Here is a 24,766-nt window from a genome sequence, read left to right on the forward strand (position 1 = left end):
CATGTCCGGTCCGAGGAACCAAAAGAAGACTTATGGCCTACAGGGGACACCAGAAATTATTAGCAGATATTGGAACAGGTCTTTTTCCAATACTTATTACGTGGCAGCACTGTTAGTTGTAAGATCCTTTAATAAATCTATTATATTAAATGGTGATATTCTGTACATTCTAACAATGGTGGATCCATCACACACTGAGTACATCACAGGTCTCCTTGTATAGGCCAGTAATGTATGTAGGGTTTCAGGTTACCTCCTCCACGATGTAGGAATACATCCTATAGTTGGTTTTCCAGGGATCCTCAGTAGCATTGACATAAAATCCAGCTCCAGTGCCAAAGTCCCAGCTCTCATCTTCTCCATCGATATTGCAACCACCTACCAGAAGGATTAAGAATAATTAACGAGAATGTGTAATCCAGAATTAATCTATTAAAATCAGATGTATGGTAAATGTATTTATCAAACAATTTTGACAATGATTTTTTTTTTTCTATCATCACAATTTTGTATTAAAAAACAAAAATTTATTTTCACACTAGTGACTGAGGCATTTTAGATACATTCTGCCTTTGTTCTCAGGAAATTTCGAGCAGTGTCCTTAGAAGCTGGATTACAACGACCAGTGACTAGAGTTGGTGCAAATCTATTCACACATCCTATTCCATCGGTCACCGATAACGGTGGACTGTGCGCTGAATGTGAGTACCCGCCTCGTACCTGCCAGCCTCCATGGCTCCTCTTTTGATTAGCCGCGTGGCACAAAGTCAACACTGTTGTACCATGCACATGTGATATCGCTCTGTGCCACCTATTCAAAAGAAGAGCTGTGGATGCCGACAGGAAAGAGGGGGTTCTCCCACTCACGCACAGCCGTCTGTCAGGAAAGGGCAAATAGATTTGCACCAACTCTACAGGCAGCACATCCACACACTGTAGATAACACAGGATCCAACAATCACAGGAGGCGAGGTCACCCCTGACCCTGCTTCCCCGCCTTCATAATGACTTTTGCACATACTTGCTAGATGCTTCAATTAAAAAAATGGGGTCTGAGACTGTTCATTGTTGCTTATTGTACGAGCTGAATTTCCTGAAATGTAGGATCTATAATATCCACAGTAGCCAGTGTGAAAATTGCAAGATTTCTCATTTTACTTTTGGAATACAAATCATAATAAAGAAAAAAAATGCCAAAATGAAAATATTTTTAACACAAAAATCTCATAAATGACAGATGATTTTCTCATGATACATTCCCTTTAAACCGATCATATTGATATCCATATGTAAGCTCCAAAGGGTTTGGTGCATAGCAGCTAGAGAGATTAAATGTTCTAGTTATCAATGGCAGTGTAAGTGTTACAATCCAGTACTATAAATATATGATCGATAGAAAATTTAACTTCAAACTATAACCATTTTCACATACTCTGAAGGTCACAGCAAAGAAACAACTATTCGAGTTTCTTCTGCTAGGAGAGAATGTGAAGGCTGTTGTCAATCTGCGCTCCTGTTGACTGACGCCTCTCCAGCCTACCAAACATGGGCAGTTGGACTGGGGTCCAAGAGGTCAGGGGGCCATTTCTACCTACAAATCAGGTGGAATTGTGCTTTTTGATGAATTATTCGGCTGAAAATGGCCATATATTCTTGCACAGGGGCCCTTTTCTGTCTGTGTCGCCGGTGCTACCAGATATTGGTGCCATAGGACTGGTGAGGCACTGATGACAAATTGAGGTGGAGCAATGCTAGTCTGGGATGAAAGGTTTTTTGTTTTTTTATTACCCCAATGTGGGCCCAATAAATTTAAAAGTAAGGGACAACCAACCCCTTTTACATGGCATATTAAGGATCAGCAGAACCACATTGGTTACACATTCATAAAAATTTTACAGATCTCAAGTGATATCTCCTGGGCATCACAATTGTATTTGTATGTTTTAGGCTGCTTTCACACTACGGTTTTTTTTAACATGCGTCATGAACGTTTTTTTAACGCAAAAACGGATCCAGTGCAAATGCGTTTTCATTTCAATGCATTTGCAATGGACTCGCATCCACATGCGTTTACATGCGTTTGCGAGCGTTATAGTGAGGATCCAGCGACTTCCGTTTTTTTAACTTGTTTCAAAAACGCTACTTGTAGCGTTTTTGAGCTGCGTCCAAATACTGTTTTTCACTGGATCCTGACTATACTGCACGCAAACGCATGTGAACGCTGGCATGCTGATAGACAGGATCCTGCTTGCTCTGAGCATGCCCAGAAACCGGCCTAGCGTGATCAGTCTCTCTCTCCCCCTCCTATCTCTCTCTCCCACCTGAGAGCAGCGGACGCTCGTAACCAAGGTAAATATCAGGTAACCAAGCAAAGAGCTTCGCTTAGTTATCTGATGTTTAACTTGGTTACGTGTGCAGGGAGCAGGCAGCCCGGCTTCTAGCAGCTACAGACGCTCATAACCAAGGTAAATATCGGGTATCCAAGAAAAGCACTTTGCTTAGTTACCCGATGTTTACCTTGGTTACCAGCGTCTGCAACTGTCAGATGCCGGCTCCCAGTCTATCACGTTCAGTTCCCCTCACTCCCGATCACATGACTTCAATGCCCGCCCATAAACTTCAAGTGGCAGGATCCTGCAAAATAACACATGCATTTGCATGCGTTTTTCTTTGTAAAAACAAGATCCACTTTTACAGCAAAAAAAGTTCATGACGCATGTTAAAAAAAAAACGTAGTGTGAAAGCAGCCTTACACGTTGCGAAACAAATAAGGACACTTACGAGGACTGGTATCAGGCGCTACTAGAATGATGCCCAGCTCAGAGGCAGCCTGGTGGTAGGAAGCCTTGGTGATAAAGTTCTGTTCTGTACAGGTCAGCCCTGCAAACATGAAAATAGATCCAGTTACTTCACAGAGAGCGTCATATTCTTACAGCTTTATTCTGTTATATATTAACCAGAGCAATAATTGCCCAGAAAAACAACCCAGTAAACGTATACAAATCTCAGAGGTAAACTCCTCACACATCCCGAAACAGTAACTTTATAGAATGTAACCAGACCATAGGTTACTACAAAGTGAACATAGAAAAAAGGCACGAGTTTTCTGCAATACACAACCCTTAAAATAAATTACAAAAGGTAAGCACAACGTAGTCCAGGAGAACCAAGATTTCTTCATTTTGTTCTTTAGTGTTTTTCTCCTGTTCTTTTAAGAGCTACAACTTTTTTTTAAAAACATTTCCCCGATATGGCAATAATAGGGCTTGCTTTTTTTGCAGTACAAGTTGTAGTTTTCATAAACACCATTCAGTAAACTATAAAATGTACTGAAAATCAAAGAAAAAAAAATAATTGTGGTGTGACACAGTGGGAAAAAAAAAGATGCAATGCCATCAATGTTTTCTGGGGGTTTACCGTATTCATTGCATGGTAAACATAAAACGAGCTGGCAACATCCCTCTCCAGGGGAGTAAGACTCTGGAGATCAAAAACTTAAGAAATTTTAAGGGTTAAAAAAAATAAACAAATAAAAATAAATAAATTATATTTTAATTGCTTTTAATTTTACAGGTGCAATATTAGGGTTAGGATTTTTCAATGGTGAAAAGGAGGAGGATTTAAACTCTACCTTATTGTCTTCATTTAATAATCTCACTACTTTGTATAATATATACATATTTTGTTAATTTATTTTGTTTAATCCCCTTATGAAACTTGTGGTGGAGTCTGCATGCTCATACTCTAAACTGTAATACTATTGGCATCCTCCTTTAAAGTCCAGCCTGAGGCTAAGAAGGCAGCCACGGGGACTTAAGCAAGCCCCTAGCTATAAATGGTAGCTCATTGTGTCCCTATAATCTTTGCTGCTGTTTATTTATTTAGATGCAGCTGTCAAACAGTGCTACCACAAGTCTCTGCTACTAGAGGCAGATGCAGGCTGTGCAAAACACCTGGCACGTGCCCGGTATAGAGTGGGCACTGCTCCTGAGCCCACTCTATATACAGTGGAACCTCGCTTAACGAGTAACCCAGTTAACGAGAATTTCGCTCAACAAGCAAAGCTTTCTGTAAATTTGTAACTCTGTTTATGAGCAAGCTTTGCTGTACGAGCAAAATACTCACCACACACACTTCCGGTTCCGTACATCCACCGCGCTCTGACCCAGTCCACACAAACACACAGATGCACGCAAACAAACAAACACGCATGCACGCACATACAGTATTATGCTCACCTTACCTTCCGTTCCATCGCCGGCCTCCTGGGTCTTGTAGTTCGCCGGTGCATCGCGACGAGGGAGAAATCCTCGCGGCCAGCTACAAGATCCAGGATTGGTCAGCGCGCTGCCTTTGAGTAGCGTCTGACAGCGGAAGTTCCTGCCTCGTCGCCGATGGTTACCGATACACAGCTTGGAGTGGCAAACTACAGGACCCAGGAGGCCGGCGATGGAACAGAAGGTAAGGTGAGCATATGTGTACCTTCCGCTCCATCGCCGGCCTCCTGGGTCCTGTAGTTTGCCACTCCAGGCTGTGTATCGGTAACCATCGGCGACGAGGCAGGAACTTCCGCTGTCAGACGCTACTCAAAGGCAGCGCGCTGACCAATCAGAGGCTCCTACCTTTGACGTCAGCGCTCTGGGTGCGGAAGTTCCTCCCTCGTCATCATGGTTACCCGATACACAGCCCGTGCTAGAGAACAGCAAGTCCCAGCAGGCCGGCAATGGAACGGAAGGTAAGGTGAGCATATAATATGTGCATGTGAGTTTTGTGTGTGTGTTTGTGTGCGTGTGTGTGAGTTTGTGTGCGTGTGCGTGCTTGTGTATGTGTGGAATGGCACAACAGGAGACCAGGATGGGACATTTAACAAGTTGCAGAACGAATTGTCTGCATTGCAATGATTTCCTATGGGAAATCTTGCTTTGCTAGACGAGTAACTTGGTTTACAAGCACAGTCCCAGAACGGATTGTTCTCGTTAACCAAGGTTCCACTGTACCTCACACATGACATAAGTGAATATCACAGGTTAAGAAATTAAAAAAAAAAAAAATCTTTAACACTACAGGAAAAACTAATACACTGTTAATAGAGTGGTTTGGCTATGACTGCAGCCTGGTGAATCCTCACATTGCAGACTGAGGATTCTCCGATGCCAGAAGCAGCGGGTATGTGACTGCAAGTATGGAGTTGGCATAAATGTGGTCACATACTGACTAGATGGGAGCAGCCTTGCACATTACAAGTGTATTGAGTGAGGCCAGACACAGTTTAGTTGGCAATGTGTGCAGATGCATCCAGATCGAATACTTGGGGAATCCTGACAATGTGAAATGATGAGTCACAAGTTTGCAGACAGAGAGTGACTGGAGACTTGTAGCCTAAGGTTGGACAACCCCTTTAAATGAATTGAGGTAGTGTACTGCAGTTCCTGACCCTGCCATAGATGTAACACAGTGTGTCAGTTCTTTTATTTACTGAGGATACAATTATTCACAGTATATAATCTTGTCCGCTCTGCTTTTTACCTTCTCACATAGCCAGTCCTGGAAACCACTCAGTCCAGACCAGAATATTTTCTGGAAACAGAATTTTAAAAGAGCTGCATGCGAGTACAATGAAACTTTCCTCCCCCCAGAAAATGTCTTTTGTCCAAACAAGGTGCTGCATCTGGTGAACGTGTGTGGTAAAACCAGAATCCGCCCAATGTAAGATCTGTATTTAGCCAGCAGGCTTGAAATGCATCATCAGTGAACCCCACACACCTGATAACCAGTACAGCACTGGGCACTTGCCACTCTCAGCCTTAGGGGGAAGATAGATTCCAAACTTCATCTTGCACTTCAGTTCAGCACTGTAAGAAAAATACAAAGCAGATGTCATTCAAAAGCAGCAGAGGAATGACAATGATATATACCTGTGACAACAAGCCACAATATTTTGCATGAGCAGAAAAATACATGAAAAGTAGATATATATCAACATGAGCTCCGCAAGCCATGCTACATCTACTGCGATACCACCTTATGTATAGGTTCTCCCATCCCCTGAGGAAGCTGTAATGTTACAGTGATACCCGTGGGGCTGACTTGGGCTCTGGGACAACTATTTAGAGCTGGTAGCATGCTCTCATACCCAGTACCCGGGACTTCATTCCCTATTTACATGTATTGATGCACCTTGCCGCTGTGGCTACTCTCCATCACTATCTATGGGTAACTATGTCAGCACTGTGTTATCCTGATTGTGGGACATCCTTGGCCGGTATAACTCTCCTCGTTGCTAAATAACCAATTCCATATTGTATGCAGAACTTTTAGGCTGTGTGCACACGTTGCGTTATTTACCGCGGAAACGCTGCGTTTAGAACCGCAGTGTTTCAGTGGCAAATTGCATGCGTTCAGCTTTCCCAGCAAAGTGTATGAGAAAGCCGAAAAATCAGTGCACACGCTGCGTTTCTAAACGCAGCGTTTTGGATGCCAAAAATCGTTGCGGAAAGAAAAGCAGCATGTCACTTCTTTTGTGCGGTGTGGCTGCGTTCTCTCCTCCATTGAATCAATGATGTGGGGTCAGAACGCAGCTACACCGCAGTGAGCTGCTTTTTTGTTGCGGTCCGCGGGCTTTGTCGGCACACAGAACGCATGCATTTACCTGGAAGTGAGGTCAAGAGGTTTCCTGTTGACCTCACTTCCTGGCAAAGTCCTGGAAAGCCCCCGGTGTCGCCAAAGTGCCCGTCCCAACCCCCGACCCCCCTCCCGAAAATCCAACATGGCCGCGCGCACAGTAGCGCACCGGCCACCCTGCTCCTATGATTTCTGTCGCATGTGCCTTGAGACATGCGACAGAAAAATGCCCCCCAGGCCTTGCCCGGTCACCCCCTATTCCCCCGGTATTCCCCCTTACCTGTCCGGTCGCAGCGCTGATCCCCCGCGGCCCCCTCCTCCTTCACAGTGCACGCTGGCCGGTCACATGTGCAGAGCAGCTGACAGCCAGCACAGTGTTCAGTGTGAGCTGTGCTGGCTGCTCGGCACTCTGCAGCTGTGACCCGGGGAGAGTGGGTGCAGATTTTTGGCACCCACTCTCCTCAAATGGAGGGTCTGCCCTCCTAGAAAATGGGGGATACGTTCCCTGAACGTGCCCCCATATTCTAGAAGGTCCAGAGGCGACGTGGGACGTCCAAATGGATTTCTGCGGACCCATTTTTTTTTCAAATTTTTTGATTAAATTGGAGAACAAGGGAATGATTTGGGGAGTGTTTTTTCTAATAAAAAATTTTTTGTCATTTTTTTTTGCTTTTGTTTACTGTCAATTAGTTATGTCTGGTATCTGATAGATGCCGTGACATCACTAATTGCTGGGCTTGATGCCAGGTGACATTACACATCTGGTATCAACCCCATTTATTACCCCGTTTGCCAACGCACCAGGGCGCGGGATGAGTTGGGGCGAAGCGCCAGGATTGGCGCATCTAATGGATGCGCCACTTCTGGGGCGGCTGCGGCCTGCTATTTTTAGGCTGGGAAGAGTCCAATAACCATGGCTCTTCCCACCCTGATAATACCAGACCCCAGCTGTCAGCTTCACCTTGGCTGGTGATCTAATTTGGGGGGACCCCACGTTATTTTTTTTTTTAATTCTTTATTTATAAATAAAAAAAGCCTGGGGAGCCCTCCAAATTGATCACCAGCCAAGATGAAGCTGCCAGCTGTGGTTTGCAGGCTACAGCTGTCTGCTTTAACCTGACTGGCTATCAAAAATAGGGGGGAGCCCACGCCATTTTTTTCATTGTTTTGTTTTTTTGGTTTTTTTTTGGATAAATACTAAGCTAGGCACTCTTTAGTGCCACATGAAAGGTACTAAAGGTGCCAGCTTAGAATATGCAGGCGGGGGTGGGACGTTATATATATTTGACATACATTCATCCATTGATGCTTTTTTAGGCTGTGTGTCCACAATCAGGGTTTGCAGCGTTATGGGCGCTGAGTGTTTTCCCTGCGTCCAAAACGCTGCGTTGTGCAGTAGAAGCACAGTGGAAGGATTTTTGTAGATCCCATGCCCACTGTGCTTCTTTTCTCCGCAGCATAAACTGACCGGTGGCGTGGCTTCCCGAGCCTCAGCATGTCAATTTATGCTGCGGAGACGAGAGTATTCTCTGCAGGTAGAATAGAGCTAAAGTCCACAGCAGCCTGAACCCAAATCGTGGGCATGGGCAGCTGCAGGAAGGCTGGCACTGTGTACTAGACGCCGTGTCGCTGGATCATGGCCACATAGCCTTAGGCCTCTTTCACACGTCAGTGATTCTGGTACGTTTGTGTTTTTTTTTTACACGTACCAGAATCACTGACATACGCAGACCCATTATAATGAATGGGTCTGCTCACACGTCAGTGATTTTTCACTGCACGTGTCAACGTGCGGCGTACCCGCGTGTGCGTGATTGCCGCACGGAGACATGTCCATTTTTTTCTGGCATCACTGATGTTCCACGGACCACGCAGTGGTGTGGTCCGTGAAACACGTGCCAGAAAAAAACATGCTTTTAAAATAAAAATCATTTTAACTCACCCAGCGTCCAGCGATGTCCTCTGCAGCCCGTGCAGCTTGCTGCTTCTGAGCCGGCTCATTATTGTCGCGCATATTCATGATGCGCGACACAGCCGACCCGGAAGCAGCTGCTGCGGGGGTTAGCACCAGCCGGATGCTGCACCGCGGGAGCGATCAGCACCATGGAGAGCGGGAGCGGGCGCAGATGAGATGATTACTGAGTGCAATCACGGGCCACGGAGAACGGAGCCCGGATTGCACTTAGACAACCCACGTGTGCCGTGATTCACGGCACACGGAGGGACATATGCATGTTTTACACGCCAGTGAAAAACGTCAGTGTTTTTCACTGACGTGTGAAACGGGCCTAAAAGTGAGAATATTGTTGCTACAGCAACATTTTGGGTGAAGTAGCTGTGGATTCAAAATGCTTAATATACTCCTGAATAAAATCCTTGAGGGGTGCAGATTCCAAAATGGGGTCACTTGTGGGGGTTTTCTGACGTATAGGTACCCAAGGGGCCCTGCTAATGTGACATGGTGCGCGAAGTTTATTTCAACTTTTCCAAAATTCAAATGGTGCTCCTTCCATTCCAAGCCCTCCCATTTATCCAAACAGAATGTGGAGAAGGAAATGACATCACAGGGTTTTTTTTCCAAAGGTCTGTGTTCAACCAATGTTATTCACACTGACAAGTCTTAAAAAAACGCACCTAAAAAAACGCATGAAAAACGCATGAAAACCGCATGAAAAACGCATGCGTTTTCGATGCGTTTTTCTCAAAAAGCATTGTTTACAATTCTCCCCTCTGCCAGAGGGTGCGTTTTTTCCGCGCTGAAAAAAAAGCAACGTGTGCACATAGCCTTACAGTTTTTCCTTCTGTGCGCATCATAAGCTACTATGTGATATGTTACCAATATGGTTTATGTGATTGCCCTCCAGATTATTATGGTACATGTACGTCTGACCTTCGTGTGTTTTTCGTTTGTTTTTTTTGGGGGGGGGGGGGGGAAGGGGGGTTTGCATAGGGATAGGGTTGTGGAAACACAGTTTACATGTTTGAGAAGTAGAATCTGCACCAAAATATGTGTAAAACTGTAAAGTGAGAATAGTGGTCCCCCGTGGTCCCCACAAAGCTTCTCATTAGCCAGATCAGACACCCCATACTTTGCACTGACGAGGGGCAAGCACCCCGAAACACCGTGTCTGCAAATTGGGATTCTGATCTGGCATATATATCCTAAGTTATATGTAAAGGATTGTTAAAAATCCACATTTAAGGAACATTTTAGGATCGCTACTTCCAATAGGTGGCGCTGCGCTAGAGTTTGTCTCCTGTCCTGGAGAGACAATTTGTTAGGCTGCATGCACAGGTCGTGGTTTTTTTTCACATTTTTCATATTGTCCCTCCAGTGAGGAAGGAAACAAACTCTAGCACCACCTATTGGAAGTAGCAATCCTAAAAGTCAAATGTGGCTTTTTAAACAAGCCTTTTCATAAGACTTAGGATTTATTTGCCAGATCAGAATCCCAGTTTGCAGACACACAGTGTTTCGGGGTGATTTCACATTTTTGTCACGCTTTAAACTGCACTGTGTCAATGACAAACTGCATGCTTTTGCTTCTGCAGCAGTCTATGAGAAATCTGAATTTCGTACGTTGCAGTTTTTTATGTCTGCATTTTGTCAAATATTTGTCAAAATCTTTGACAAAAAAAAAAGCAGCATGTTCTTTATTTTTGCGTTTTTCTCATGTTTTGTCACCCATTGAATTCAATGAGTGGATGAAAAACGGATGTTAAAACGCTTGGTATCAACTTGGTCGAGTTTTGAATGCGTTGTACATTCCGTCAACCGAGTGACGTCACCATTGATCACATGGCTCACTTCAGTCACTCGGGTGATTTGCGGTCACATGTGGAGGACTTCAGCTGTGGCTGTGGCTAACCTGAGTGATGTCACCGCTGATAGCATGACTCACTTCAGTTGCTGCGTGGAGCTCACAGTGGGTGGTCATGTTCTATGGCGCTCACTGTGAGCATCAGATGTAGCAGTGCTAGAAGCATCGCAAGATCTTGTGTGGGTTACGTCAGACCTGCAGGGATATTAGGGGGGGCTAAAGTGATGAAAGAGGGGGCTTTTTTGTCTTTTATTTCAAATAAAAGATTTTTTGGGTGTTGTGTGTTCATTTACTTTCACTTACAGATTAGTAATGGGGGTGTCTCATCACTAAGCTAGAGCTTAGTAGCAGCTGTTGGCTGTTAACTCCTTATTACCTCGATTGCCACCGCACCAGGGCAACAAAAAGAGCCAGGCCCAGCTCCAGAATTGGCACATCTAATGGATGCGCCACTTCTGGGGCGGCTATGGGCTGCTATTGTTAGGCTGGAAAGGGCCAAATAACAATGGCCTTTCCCACCCTAATAATATCAGCTCCCAGTTGTCTGCTGTACCTTGGCTGGTTTTAGAAAAACGGGGGGGACCAAATGTTTTTTATTCCCCAAAAAAATAAAAAACACAGGTGGCCAAACTAGCTATCCCTCTATTGAGCTATCCTTTTTAATTTCTATCTATTCTATATGTTCTATTCTTTTTATTTTGTTTCTATCAAATATTTTATTTTTTCCTATTTTTTTTCTCCTTTAAAAAACGCATTAACAAACGGATGCGTTTTCACTGCGTTTTTTTTGTCAAACGCAGCGTGTACAGTTGTCAAAGATTGCAGTTTTGTTGTCAAACCAAAAATGCAGCATGCGCATATACCCTTTAGCCATGGATGTATCACTAAGATCCTGGAGCTAGACAGAGATCATTCCTTGCTGGTCAGTTTATGACAGGTAATCCTAAAACCAATATGGACCAATGTGGTCTCCTGGATTAAAGAGTACCTGACAGCTGATACACAGATGTATCATCCACTGACTGTATTATCTCAGCCAGGTAACGCTGGTACAGCGGGGAGAAGCCGCCGGACCCGCCTGTCTGATTACTCTGTTGTGCGGATCAGTCCCCTCCGCCAGCTGTTAAAGGGGTTTTCCCAATAACAAAAGTTAATTTCAAAGTTGATTTTAATCAATAGAGCTTGAAATATTAATTTATACAATTGGATGTATTTAATAAAAAGAAAAAAATGTTCCTGCGCTGAGATAATCTTATGTACGTGTCCCCGCTGTCTACTGTGTAATGGCCGTGTCTGACTGTACAAGGGCATGGTCTGATCATACCACATCTCCTGGGCAGGGAAGAAGGCAAAAGAAAGTATACAGATAGCACAGCACAGGATCACAGCTGATTCTTTTTAGGAGGTAAAACATTTCCCTGCCTGTTTGTTTTTTTAAATTATTAACCTCAAATTAAAGAATTAGCTGCGATCCCACGCTGTAATGTCTTTATACTCACTTGCGTACTCCCCTGCCCAGGAGCTGTGGAAGGATCACACTCTGTCCTTGTACGGTCAGACACGGCCATTACACCGTACATAGCAGGGACACACATATAAGATTATCTCAGCACAGGAACATTTTTTAAACATGTCCAATTGTGGAAAGTATTATTCCAAGATGTATTGATTAAAATTAACTTTGTTCATGGGAAAACCCCTCTGAAGTATATGTTTCTCTCAAACGCCACAGCATTTCAGAGTCAGACATACCTGGCTGGGATCATACAGCCAGTGCCGGATACATGCCGTCACGTTTTGGGCAGCATGTATCAGCTATCACGTTCCCTTTAAGGTTCTTGCCTGGTTTGGGATTGGGAATATGACCAATGTCAGCATGCTCCTTGTTGTACTGAATGACAAATTCTGCACTTCTGTCTTCATTGTTTTTTTATTTTCTCGGAAATGTGCTTGAATTAAAAAACAAGGCTAATATGTGAATGCATGGGTGCCCAAGTACATCAGACACTCAACGTTAGTTAGCACCCTTATGTAAACCAACAAGAGGTAGAAAGGCCCATAATAACATATCTGCGCACTCCTGTGTGGGCCATCAATGGAGAAGTGGAGTGACTCACGATTATCCACTCCTGATGTGCACGTCTATCAGCACTTATCTATTCAAAGCTAAAAACAGCAATTCCCAGCTAAGTATAAATGCAACCAAGAAATTACATTCACTAGCCTAACCGATGCTACCTTCACTTAAATGATAGCAATCTTTGATTGTTAGCTGTCCATTTATTTTACTGCTTTCAGTTTTAAGTACAGATATTAGCCCTGAATATGTGGAAAACACAGAATGTAAACTGAAAAGAGGTTGTTATTGTATTGTATTAATGCACAGAAAGATGGCAGCATGGAGCCGACACATGCACACGATGACAAGCAGCGACACTGTGTGGGATTGTGCTGCCCAGCTGGCCAACGTCTGCTCAGCGACATTAGTGAACGATAGCTGCGTGGAGAGGTGAAGCATTGCCACAGATCGCAGAGGGGCTGACTGCTCCTCTCCTCTGCCCAGTCATCAGATATGGAGAGAACCAGCTACAGGTCAATTATAGAGGCAAATGTCAAACACAAGCAGGTATCACACGTGTGCCATTAATTAGGAGAGGGTACGTGGAAGATGGACGATACCTGTTGAGTGTCAGGCATCTAGATGTCTTATCAACTGTCCACTGTCTCCACAGGTGTTACATGGGATTTATGTCAGAACTCATTCCTGGCCAATTCAATACTGCCCATCGCTTTGTTTCCATCCTTTTCCCAATGCTTCTTGAAGTATGTTTTGGGGTCAGTGTCCTGCTGAGAGACCCATAACAAGTTTTCTGAAACTGGGCACTACATTGCAACCCAATTTTTTTTGTCAATGTGTAAAGAGAAAAACCGGGGCACAACTCCGCACCATAGACAAATATATTGTCAAATTCTATATATAATGGCATGGATCAGTACAGCTCTGGGGTGCACATGAAAGAAGACAATGAGAAATCCATTTGTAAAAGAGAATGGCACTCACCAGATATATGCTGTGTGGAAACTTATTTATTCAGGCTTGGAGGTTACATGTGCAGGGCGGGTAGGTGGGGAGGGAGAGCTAAACACGTCCGACGACGGCCGTTTCGCACTTGCAAAGTGCTTTAGCTGGTCACATTTATTCAGACCAGCTGAAGCACTTTGCAAGTGCGAAACGGCCGTCGTTGGACGTGTTTAGCTCTCCCTCCCCACCTACCCGCCCTGCACATGTAACCTCCAAGCCTGAATAAATAAGTTTCCACACAGCATATATCTGGTGAGTGCCATTCTCTTTTACAAATAGATTTCAATTTTTTTTTGTAATCTTCAGATTTCATGATGCCTTGCACAGTTGAAAATGAGAAAACAGACAAATGTGAACAGGTGTAAACTGAACATGAAACCTACACTAACAAAATTATAGCTGCAACACTAAGGTATGCAAACATTGAATACATGAATTTGGACATGCATTACAACTAAGAAAATAAAAATTGAGACACTTAGCGCATAAAGAACACCAGTTTAATATAAGCCCAGCAGCCAGCGTGAAGGCGTATCTTTTTTTGCTGGATCCCCACCTAATGCCTCTCCCCGGGCTAAAAAAGCCTACAATTACAACTTTATAGGCAGGAACCTGCAAATAGTAAATTTAAAATCGCCTGAAGCTGATGAGAAGCATGACTATAATCTAAAATGTGAAAACTGAAGGCACTTCCTAACGGACAAATGTGAAGAGGTGCAAACTAAACATTAGGTAGGGACCTAGCAAAAAAAAAAATAAAAAAAATAATTATATGCCTTGACGCTGACTGCTGGACTCACATAAAACAGGCCTTTTTTGTGTGCTAAGAATCTCAGTTTTAAAATATATTTCCTTAGCAGTAATGCATGTCCAAATTGTATTGCATGTGTGCATGCCTCAGTAATTCAGAGTGCAGCTGTAACTTTGCTGTCACACCCTGAGCCTACCGGAAAGCTTGAATTTCTTTGGAACTTGATTAGGGCTACGTATCCACCATCCGGACTATCCTGCATTGCAACCTTTTATCAATTTTTCTCTGCTATCCACCTCCAAAGAGATTAACTATAATGCCTTGGGTGGTAACCTTTTCGATTATGCTGCGCACAGTGGACAAAGTGCCATCAAGATCTCTGGAGATGGACCTTGAGATTGTTGATATCTTTCAACAATTTTGGTTCTGAATTCCTCAGACAGTTCTTTTCTCTTTCTATTCTCCATGCCTAGTGCGGCACACAGAGACATACAATGCAAAGAGTTAGTCAACTTCTCCCTTTTTGTCTGGTTTTAGTTGTGATTTTCATATTACCCACACCTGTAACTTTCAACAAGTGAAAGTGAACAAACATCACATGCTTGAAACAAAACTTGTTTACCACAATTTTGGAAAGTTGCCAACAATTTTGTCAGGCCTGTTTTTGAGGTTGTGTATGAAAGTATGTCCAATTTGTTCTTTTCTCTCTTTTTTTTTTGTGTTGTTCCAATATAAGCAAAAGAAACAAAACAAACATGTATATAACAAAAGACATAACGTCAATACTTTCCTGGGAAATATACTTCCTTCTCTAGAACAATGTCAAAGGCGCCAACACTTTCGGCAATGACTGTACGTACTCTGACAGCACCCTAAGGTAGGAACACACACCCAGAATCCAGCGATGTATCACTTAGTTTACTGGGAGCAGCAATATTATAGAATAACAGTTTTCTCTGCTGCTGATTGAGCAGAGCGGAGATGTCGAGGCCCAAACTACTGATTCTGTGTTCATTATACAGTGACAGAGAACTGCTGATCAATACTGCGGCTTGATTGGACTCCTCTGCATGTACCAAAATGTCCTGTAATTATATTCTCCTGCTTATTGTATACTGATTGTATTGAAACAGCAAAACACAGTCTATTTATTAACAGGTCTCTAATCAGGACTCAGCTCAAGCATTATGCTGCTCTCAGATTACACTGAAAAAACCTGCTGACAGCCATTTTTCTCTCTTTCTACGGTATATACAATTGAATATTTCATGTATTATTGTGTTTACACAGTCTTCAACACTGAAATTGCAACAAGAAGGAAAAGTCATGGAATTATGGAAAGCATAGGCAAGAAAGACATGTTAATGATATGCAAATAAGGATAAAATGGAAGAAAACATTTTCAAAACATATTTATTCAGTATAAAGAATTAGCATCATGCACAAAAATATATGAATTTACAGGCCTTGGCTGCCATCTTTGAGGTTATTAAATGGTTGTCTGAGGAATATTCTGTCACGCTGAATGCACTTAGGCAAATCATCAAGATCCACTGCTGGCAGCTTCCGTTGCAAATGTCGATCACTGATCTCCCAGATGGGAGACAAGTCCGGACACGCTATAGGCTATGGTAGCATGTTTACGCCATGTAGGCTGCTTGTAGTAACACAAGCAACATGCAGCCTGGCGTTATGCTGAAAAAAAGGGAATTTTGTTTACTTACCGTAAATTCCTTTTCTTCTAGCTCCTATTGAGAGACCCAGACAATTGGGTGTATAGCTTCTGCCTCTGGAGGCCACACAAAGTATTACACTTTAAAAAGTGTAACCCCTCCCCTCTGCCTATACACCCTCCCGTGGACCACGGGCTCCTCAGTTTTGGTGCAAAAGCAGGAAGGAGAAAACTTATAAATTGTTCGAGGGTAAATTCAATCCGAAGGATGTTCGGAGAACTGAAAACCATGAACCATAAGAACAAATCAACCAGCCCGAAGGGCACAGGGGTGGGTGCTGGGTCTCCCAATAGGAGCTAGAAGAAAAGGAATTTACGGTAAGTAAACAAAATTCCCTTTTTCTTTGTCGCTCCATTGGGAGACCCAGACAATTGGGACGTCCAAGAGCAGTCCCTGGGTGGGTAAAAGAATACCTCAATAAAAGGAGCCGAAAAACGGCCCCCTCTTACAGGTGGGCAACCGCCGCCTGGAGGACTCGCCTACCTAGACTGGCGTCTGCCGAAGCATAGGCATGCACTTGATAGTGCTTCGTGAAAGTGTGCAGACTAGACCATGTAGCTGCCTGACACACCTGCTGAGCCGTCGCCCGGTGCCGCAAAGCCCAGGACGCACCTACGGCTCTGGTAGAATGGGCTTTCAACCCTGAAGGAAGTGGAAGCCCAGAAGAACGGTAGGCCTCGAGAATCGGTTCCTTGATCCACCGAGCCAAGGTTGACTTGGAGGCCTGAGAGCCCTTACGCTGGCCAGCGACAAGGACAAAGAGCGCGTCTGAACGGCGTAGGGACGCCGTGCGAGACACGTAGAACCGGAGTGCTCTCACTAGATCCAAAGAGTGCAAATCCTTTTCACACTGGTGAATTGGATTAGGGCAAAAGGAAGGCAAGGAGATATCCTGATTTAGATGAAAAGGGGATACCACCTTAGGGAGAAATTCCGGGACAGGACGCAGAACCACCTTATCCTGGTGGAAAACCAGGAAGGGGGCTTTGCATGACAGCGCTTCAAGCTCAGACACTCTCCGAAGTGATGTGACTGCCACAAGGAAGGCCACCTTCTGAGAAAGACGGGAGAGAGAGACATCCCGCAGCGGCTCAAAAGGCGGTTTTTGAAGAGCCGTGAGAACCCTGTTAAGATCCCAAGGTTCCAACGGACGTTTGTAAGGTGGGACCAAGTGGCAAACCCCCTGCAGGAACGTGCGGACCTGCGGGAGCTTGGCTAGACGCTTTTGAAAAAACACGGAGAGCGCCGACACCTGGCCCTTGAGAGAGCCGAGGGACAAACCCTTGTCCATTCCAGATTGTAGGAATGAGAGAAATGTGGGTAAAGCAAACGGCCATGGAGGAAGACAGTTATCAGAGCACCAGGATAAGAAGATTTGCCAAGACCTGTAATAGATCTTGGCGGACGTTGGCTTCCTGGCTTGTCTCATGGTGTCAATGACATCCTGAGATAACCCTGAGGACACTAGGAGCCAGGACTCAATGGCCACACAGTCAGGTTGGAGGGCCACAGAATTCAGATGGAAAAACGGCCCTTGTGACAGCAAGTCTGGGCGGTCTGGAAGTGCCCACGGTTGACCCACCGTGAGATGCCACAGATCCGGATACCACGACCGCCTCGGCCAGTCTGGAGCGACGAGAATGGCGCGACTGCAGTCGGACCGGATCTTCCGTAGTACCCTGGGCAGCATCGCCAGAGGGGGAAACACATATGGCAGTCGAAACTGCGACCAATCCTGGACCAGAGCGTCCGCTGCCAGAGCTCTGTGATCCTGAGACCGTGCCATGAAGGCCGGGACCTTGTTGTTGTGTCGTGACGCCATGAGATCGACGTCCGGCGTTCCCCAGCGGCGACAGATCTCTCGAAACACGTCTGGATGAAGGGACCATTCCCCCGCGTCCATGCCCTGACGACTGAAAAAATCTGCTTCCCAGTTTTCCACGCCCGGAATGTGAACTGCGGAGATGGTGGAGCCTGTGGCTTCCACCCACTGCAGAATCCGCCCGACTTCCTGGAAGGCTTGACGACTGCGAGTGCCGCCTTGGTGGTGGATGTAGGCGACGGCAGTGGCGTTGTCCGACTGGATTCGGATCTGTCTGCCCTCCAGCCACCGATGGAAAGCCAATAGGGCTAGATATACTGCCCTTATCTCCAGAATATTGATCTGAAGGGACGATTCCATTGGAGTCCAGGTTCCTTGAGCTCTGTGGTGGAGAAAAACCGCTCCCCAACCTGACAGGCTCGCGTCCGTGGTGACCACGGCCCAGGTTGGGGGGAGGAAGGATTTTCCCCGAGACAGAGATGTGGGTAGGAGCCACCACTTAAGTGATGTTTTGGTTGCAAGTGAAAGGGAGATGTTCTTGTCGAGGGAAGCTGAACTCTTGTCCCATTTGCGAAGAATGTCCCATTGGAGTGGCCGTAGATGGAATTGCGCGAACGGCACTGCCTCCATAGCTGCAACCATCTTCCCCAGGAAGTGCATGAGGCGCCTTAAGGGGTGTGACTGACTCCGAAGAAGTGACTGCACCCCCGCCTGCAGAGAAAGCTGTTTGTCCCGCGGCAGCTTGACTAACGCTGGCTGGGTATGAAACTCCATCCCGAGGTAAGTCAGTGATTGAGTCGACGTCAACTTGGATTTCGGGAAATTGACGATCCATCCGAACTGCTGGAGAGTCGCCAGAGTGACGGTAAGACTTCGTTGACACGCCACCCGAGAAGGGGCCCTGACTAGGAGATCGTCCAAGTAGGGGATCACCGAGTGGCCCTGAGAGTGCAGGACCGCCACGACGGATGCCATGACTTTGGTGAAAACCCGTGGGGCTGTCGCCAGGCCAAAGGGCAATGCGACAAACTGGAGGTGTTCGTCCCCTATGGCGAACCGCAGGAAACATTGATGTTCGGGTGCGATCGGCACATGGAGATAAGCATCCTTGATGTCGATCGATGCTAGAAAGTCTCCTTGTGACATCGAAGCGATGACTGAGCGGAGAGATTCCATCCGAAACCGTCTGGTTCTCACATGTCTGTTGAGCAGCTTGAGGTCCAGAACGGGACGGAATGACCCGTCCTTTTTTGGCACCATGAGCAAGTTGGAGTAAAATCCGCGACCACGTTCCTGAAAGGGAACGGGAATCACAACTCCTTCCATCTTCAGAGCGTCCACTGCCTGAAAAAGAGCGTCGGCCTGTGCAGGGGGTGGGGAGGTTCTGAAGAAACGAGCCGCAGGACGAGAGCTGAACTCTATCCTGTAACCATGAGACAGAATGTCTCTCACCCAACGGTCTTGAACGTGTGGCCACCAGGCGTCGCCAAAGTGGGAGAGCCTGCCACCGACCGAGGATGTGGGTTGGTGAGGCCTAGAGTCATGAGGAGGCCGTCTTGGAGGCAGTGCCTCCTGCGGCCTTTTGGGGGCGTGACTTGGACCGCCACGCATAGGAGTTCCTCTGGCCTTTCTCCGGCCGGTTGGACGAAGAGGCTTGGGGCTTGGCGGAGGGACGAAAGGACCGAAACCTCGATTGGATCTTTCTCTGCTGAGGTCTCTTAGGTTTGGACTGTGGTAAGGAGGAGTCCTTTCCCGAGGATTCCTTAATAATCTCATCCAGTCGTTCGCCAAATAAACGTTCGCCAGAAAAAGGCAAACCAGTTAAGAACCTTTTGGAAGCAGAGTCTGCTTTCCATTCGCGCAGCCACATGGCCCTGCGGACCACTACGGAGTTAGCGGATGCCACGGCCGTACGGCTAGCGGAGTCCAGGACGGCGTTCATGGCGTAGGACGAAAAAGCTGATGCCTGAGAGGTCAAGGAAGAAACATGCGGAGCAGAAATCCGCGTGACAGCATTAATCTCAGACAGACATGCCGAGATTGCTTGGAGAGCCCACACGGCCGCAAAGGCCGGGACGAACGATGCGCCCGTGGCCTCATAAATAGACTTCACCAAGAGCTCTATTTGTCTGTCAGTGGCATCCTTCAGGGATGAGCCATCGGCAACAGACACAACGGACCTAGCAGCCAATCTAGAGACTGGCGGATCCACCTTGGGCGAGTGTGCTCAGCCCTTAACAACTTCAGGTGGAAAGGGATAACGTGTGTCAGAGTGCCTTTTAGCAAAACGCTTGTCCGGGACCGCTCTGGGCTTCTGGACAGCGTCCCTGAAGTTAGAGTGATCAAAGAACGTATTGCGCGTACGTTTGGGAAATCAAAATTGGCGTTTCTCCTGCTGAGAAGCCGAATCCTCTACAGGTGGAGGCGGGGGAGAGAGATCCAACACCTGATTGATGGACGAGATAAGATCATTTACTAAGGTGTCCCCCTCAGGGGTATCAAGGTTGAGGGCGAAGTCAGGGTCAGAGCCCTGAGCTCCCCCGTCCGCCTCGTCATCCTGAGAGTCCTCAAGCTGAGATCCAGAGCAGCGTGAGGAGGCTGGGGAAGAGTCCCAGCGAGGCCGCTTCGCCAGTCTGGGACTGCGATCCGGGCAGGAGTCCTCCGCCTGGGACCTAGGGGCTATCCTGGGAGCGCGCTGCGGCGCGGACCGAGAAGGCCCTGGAGGAGACAAACTAACAGGGGCCGGGGCCTGTGAAGATCCCGGTCTGGACTGCAATGCCTCAATGAGCTTAGATGACCATTTGTCCATAGACTGAGCAATGGATTGAGAAAGTGACAGAGAGTTTCTCAGCGAAAGAGGCCAATGACGGTGACTCTGTCCCTGCAGCCTGCTCAAGGGGAGCAGGGGGATTTACATGAGCCGAGGGGCCCACAGTTGCCCTAGGCTCCGGCTGAGCAAGCGTGACAGGAGTCGAGCATTGCTCACAGTGAGGGTAGGTGGATCCCGCAGGCAACATAGCCCCACAAGAGGTTGTGAAAAAAAACCTGTGCCTTAGGGGCTTTGCTACTAGTGGACGACATGCTGTAAGCAATAAGTTTCCCTTAGGAGAGCGACCACTGAGGGTATATGGGAAAAGTTCTACAGCCGTTCCGACTATATATAATATATATATATATATATATATATATATCACGGCACCCTATGGGAACCAGCACCGGGTGACCGGTGTGGCTTACCAACCGCTGGTGTCCTCCAGATTCCCTGTCGTGGGTCCCCCGGAGCTGTAGAGCTGTGCTGCTGCAGCAGCATACACCGGCAGAATGCCAAACATGGCCGCCGGAGCTCTCCAGGGGGGAGTGAAGCCATGGGCGGCGCCGGTAAAAGGCAGGAATCTGGAGGCCCCATAGTGGTCCATGAGAGGGGAAGGGAGACATGCAAAGATGTTCCAGCCCTCTGTCGGTAATCCCGCCCTTATCCCTGACAGGCAGGCCCGGGGGCGGGAATTTTCGCGACTAGGCCGCGATGAAGCCGGGGACTAAATTTAAGGCCGTGCCCGACAAGCAGGCACGGTCGGCGCGGAAGTCCGATGAGAAAACAACGGACGGCGCTACTGGGGAGAAAGGCGACCTCTCTCCCCGTACCGACCCCACATGGGGACCAGAGTACCTTCAAGGTTGCAGGGCCCGGTCCCTGAGGATGAAAACGCTCCGGTCCAGCAGGTTCCACCAGGGGCTGTGGATGGAGCCCGGTCTCAGCAGGTGAATGACCGGTGAGACTCCCACTTCTCCCAGAGCCGCATCAGGGATGGTGAAGGAGACGGCATGTGGCTCCAGCCTTTGTACCCGCCATGGGTACCTCAACCTTAACAACACCGCCGACATAGTGGGGTGAGAAGGGAGCATGCCGGGGACCCCATAGGGGACCTCTTTTCTTCCATCCGTCATACTATGTATGAGAAATCTTTTTTTTTTTTTTTTCTTTTTCTCTGAGTGGATGTGTGCCTCCTTCCAAACAAAGCATAAAACTGAGGAGCCCGTGGTCCACGGGAGGGTGCATAGGCAGAGGGGAGGGGTTACACTTTTTAAAGTGTAATACTTTGTGTGGCCTCCAGAGGCAGAAGCTATACACCCAATTGTCTGGGTCTCCCAATGGAGCGACAAAGAAAGGGGCCTTGGGACACTTTGGAGAAATGTCAGTACCACTTTTCCTCCATCAAAATGTTGTAATGCCAAGCTGTTAGTGTAGATGGACTGACGACTAGGGGGGTCCAGCTACCTGCACATTATGCCACCCCATACCGTAAGGAAAAGGACCAATGTGTCTTCTAGGAGTTGCCCACTTGGTCTCCAAATCAACCTCCAGCTATCAATGCGTTCAAGACAAAAGCAGAACTCATCGCTGATCAGCCTCCATTGACATCTTGGTAGACATGGCGCCCAATGGTAGATATGGCACTGTCCCAACTTTTTTATAGATATAATGCAGCCACCAATTTCTAAAAGAGTTAATTATTTCAAATCTAGTGTAGTGTTCACCTTCTGATCTATGTTCTCTCATGCATTCTTGTTTCCTTTACATCTTAGAGAGCGTACACACTCTGTGGGAATTGAGGTTGTGTGTGTGTGCATATACTGTGTATGTGTGTGTAATTATATATATATTACACACACACATACAATCATACATATGTATACACACACACACACACACACACACACCTGAGCAGCGTTTAGAGCCTGTGTAATTTTGAAGTCAGACAATTTTGGAGCAGTGGGCCTTACTCACCTGTCATGCTCAAACACTTTTTGGAAGCCTTCAAAGCATTTGTTGCTGGAAATCTGTTTTAAAGCCATATTCTGTGGAAGAGAAAAAAATATATATAGGATCATTTACTAAATCAAGGTATTGTCTGGCCGATCTTGAGTAACGGGTGTGGTGGAGTGAGATGCTGCTGATTCATGTACAGGTAGGTGCATGTGTCTTTATGAATCTGGATCATCTGATGAGTGGCATGCGCAAAGCCAAAGGTCTACTCCAGTCAGGGACTGGAGTGAGATTTCTGGTGTAAGAAAACCACAATTCACCATAAATTAGACTTGCTGGGGTCTCACACTCCCAAGGTTCCGCCCATGCCAAAACTCGGGAGTTGTGACAAAATTTTACAACTAGTCAAAGCTTTTACTCTACTATTTTGGCATAAAAGCATTGACTATTCGTTCCCTAAAAGGTCCAGAAACCAAAATCGGGATTCAGGTGCCTCATTTTCATGGTCCATAAATGGACTACAATGCCCAGAACAACAACCTGTCCCCTGACAAGAACTAACTGTCACAGTCATATATTCAGCTGTTAGTTTGGGTCAGGAAACCAATTGTCAGGGTAAACATTGTGGTCCGTATAGGCTGGATTATCCATGTGTCACGGTCAAAGTATGGACTGCAAGGCTGCTGAACATGCATCAGAAGTCCCGGAAGTGGTCCGTGAATCACAGAGGATTCTCCCCGGCAGCTGGCAGGTCTCTGCCTAAGCGCGCATATAGTCTCAACGCATTTTAAAGTGATCCCACTTCTTCAGAAGAACCATCTTTAGGCCCTGTGCGCACGCTGCGGTTTTTGCTGTGGTTTTGCTCCATGAATTGCTGCAGAAAATGTTCAGAACCTTTCTGCAGACATTCCCCAGCAAAACCTATGGTAAAAAAAAAAAAAAAAAAATGCTGCGCGCACACTGCCATTTTTTCCCTTACAGGTTTTGCTGCAGAATTTCTACAGCAAAAAGAATGTGCATGTCACTTCTTTTCCACAGGGACCTGCGGTTTTTGCCATAATGGAAAAAAAACCGCAGGGAACAACCTGCAGAAAATTCGTAATACTGCGGCAAACCGCAGTAAAGTCGCACACATGCGGATTACGGGTGCAGTTTGTTGCAGTTTTCTACCGCTGGTGCGGATATCTTTCAGAGTGCAGAATTTTCTTAAGAAAATTCCATTTTCTAGTGCGCACAGGGCCTTATAGTTAAAATGAAGAAGTGCGATAATTTCAAAACAGATCGAAAATAAACTGCACATTTACCCCCTATACTGATTTGGATGCTTTTGTGGCCACACTACCAGCAACGCAGGGTAACCGCAATGCCTTATAAATCCTTCAGACCTATGCGGTGTAGTGTCTCATGCAACTGCATCAGCTGAGCAGTACCGCCTCTCAGTCAACACTGTCATCCGGATAACACACTATTGTGCCTGTTTGTCCCCCACAGTCACTTCCAATATGCACGTATACGCAGAGGCCTGTCAATCCAGGCCAGCCGCGGGAGAAACCACTGGGGACCCTTCTGTCAGACTAGTCTGCCATGTGGCTCAGACCACGGTGGATATTAAAGTATGTTTTTCTTTGAAACACCATAACGTTTAAGAGTCAAAAACACCTGACTAGGATAACACAGCCACAGCTGATACATGCTATCCACAGATTGCGCAGTGGGTATCAGCTGCCATGTTCCCTTTAAAATTAAAAGAATAATGACATGCCCCATTCCTTACCTGACCTAAGTATGATTGAGAACTTGTGGGCCCTTCTTAAAGGGGCTCTGTCAGAACAGAATGACTGTTCAAACCAAAAACAGGCATTCAGTGCACTATGGTGAGGCCAAGCATACAAGTACACCTTCCCAACTGCTCGTCTTCCCTCTGTCCCCACCTCCCCTCTTCTTTTAAATGTGAGATTTAGGCTATGTGCGCACGTTGCGTTCTCTGCAGTGCGGAAAAGAACGCACCCTCTGGCAGACTGGACACTGCGTTTATAAAATAAAATGCATCCACAACGCATGCATTTTGGTTGCTTTTTCCATGCGTTTTGCATGCGTTCTGGATGCACCCGACTTCATTGTCATACCGCGGCTCTGTCTGTGTGTGGCGTCCCGATTATCCTCTTCATTAC

General features: G+C 46.4%; 1 protein-coding gene across 1 annotated transcript in view; it reads right to left on the minus strand.

The window, feature by feature from the left end:
* ESD (esterase D) overlaps window positions 1-24,766 on the minus strand; it is a 46,146-nt gene that overhangs the window by 16,610 nt on the left and 4,770 nt on the right. Inside the window, exons 2-5 of the mRNA XM_075334392.1 lie at window positions 22,617-22,687; window positions 5,764-5,852; window positions 2,782-2,880; window positions 254-378 (exon numbers count right to left, since the gene is read on the minus strand). Of these exons, the coding sequence (XP_075190507.1) occupies window positions 254-378; window positions 2,782-2,880; window positions 5,764-5,852; window positions 22,617-22,684 (381 nt within the window). The 5' untranslated portion in view covers window positions 22,685-22,687. The remainder of the gene's footprint in view (window positions 1-253; window positions 379-2,781; window positions 2,881-5,763; window positions 5,853-22,616; window positions 22,688-24,766) is intronic.

Source organism: Anomaloglossus baeobatrachus, chromosome 2 (genome assembly GCF_048569485.1).
Source record: "Anomaloglossus baeobatrachus isolate aAnoBae1 chromosome 2, aAnoBae1.hap1, whole genome shotgun sequence".
NCBI classification, from domain to species: domain Eukaryota; kingdom Metazoa; phylum Chordata; class Amphibia; order Anura; family Aromobatidae; genus Anomaloglossus; species Anomaloglossus baeobatrachus.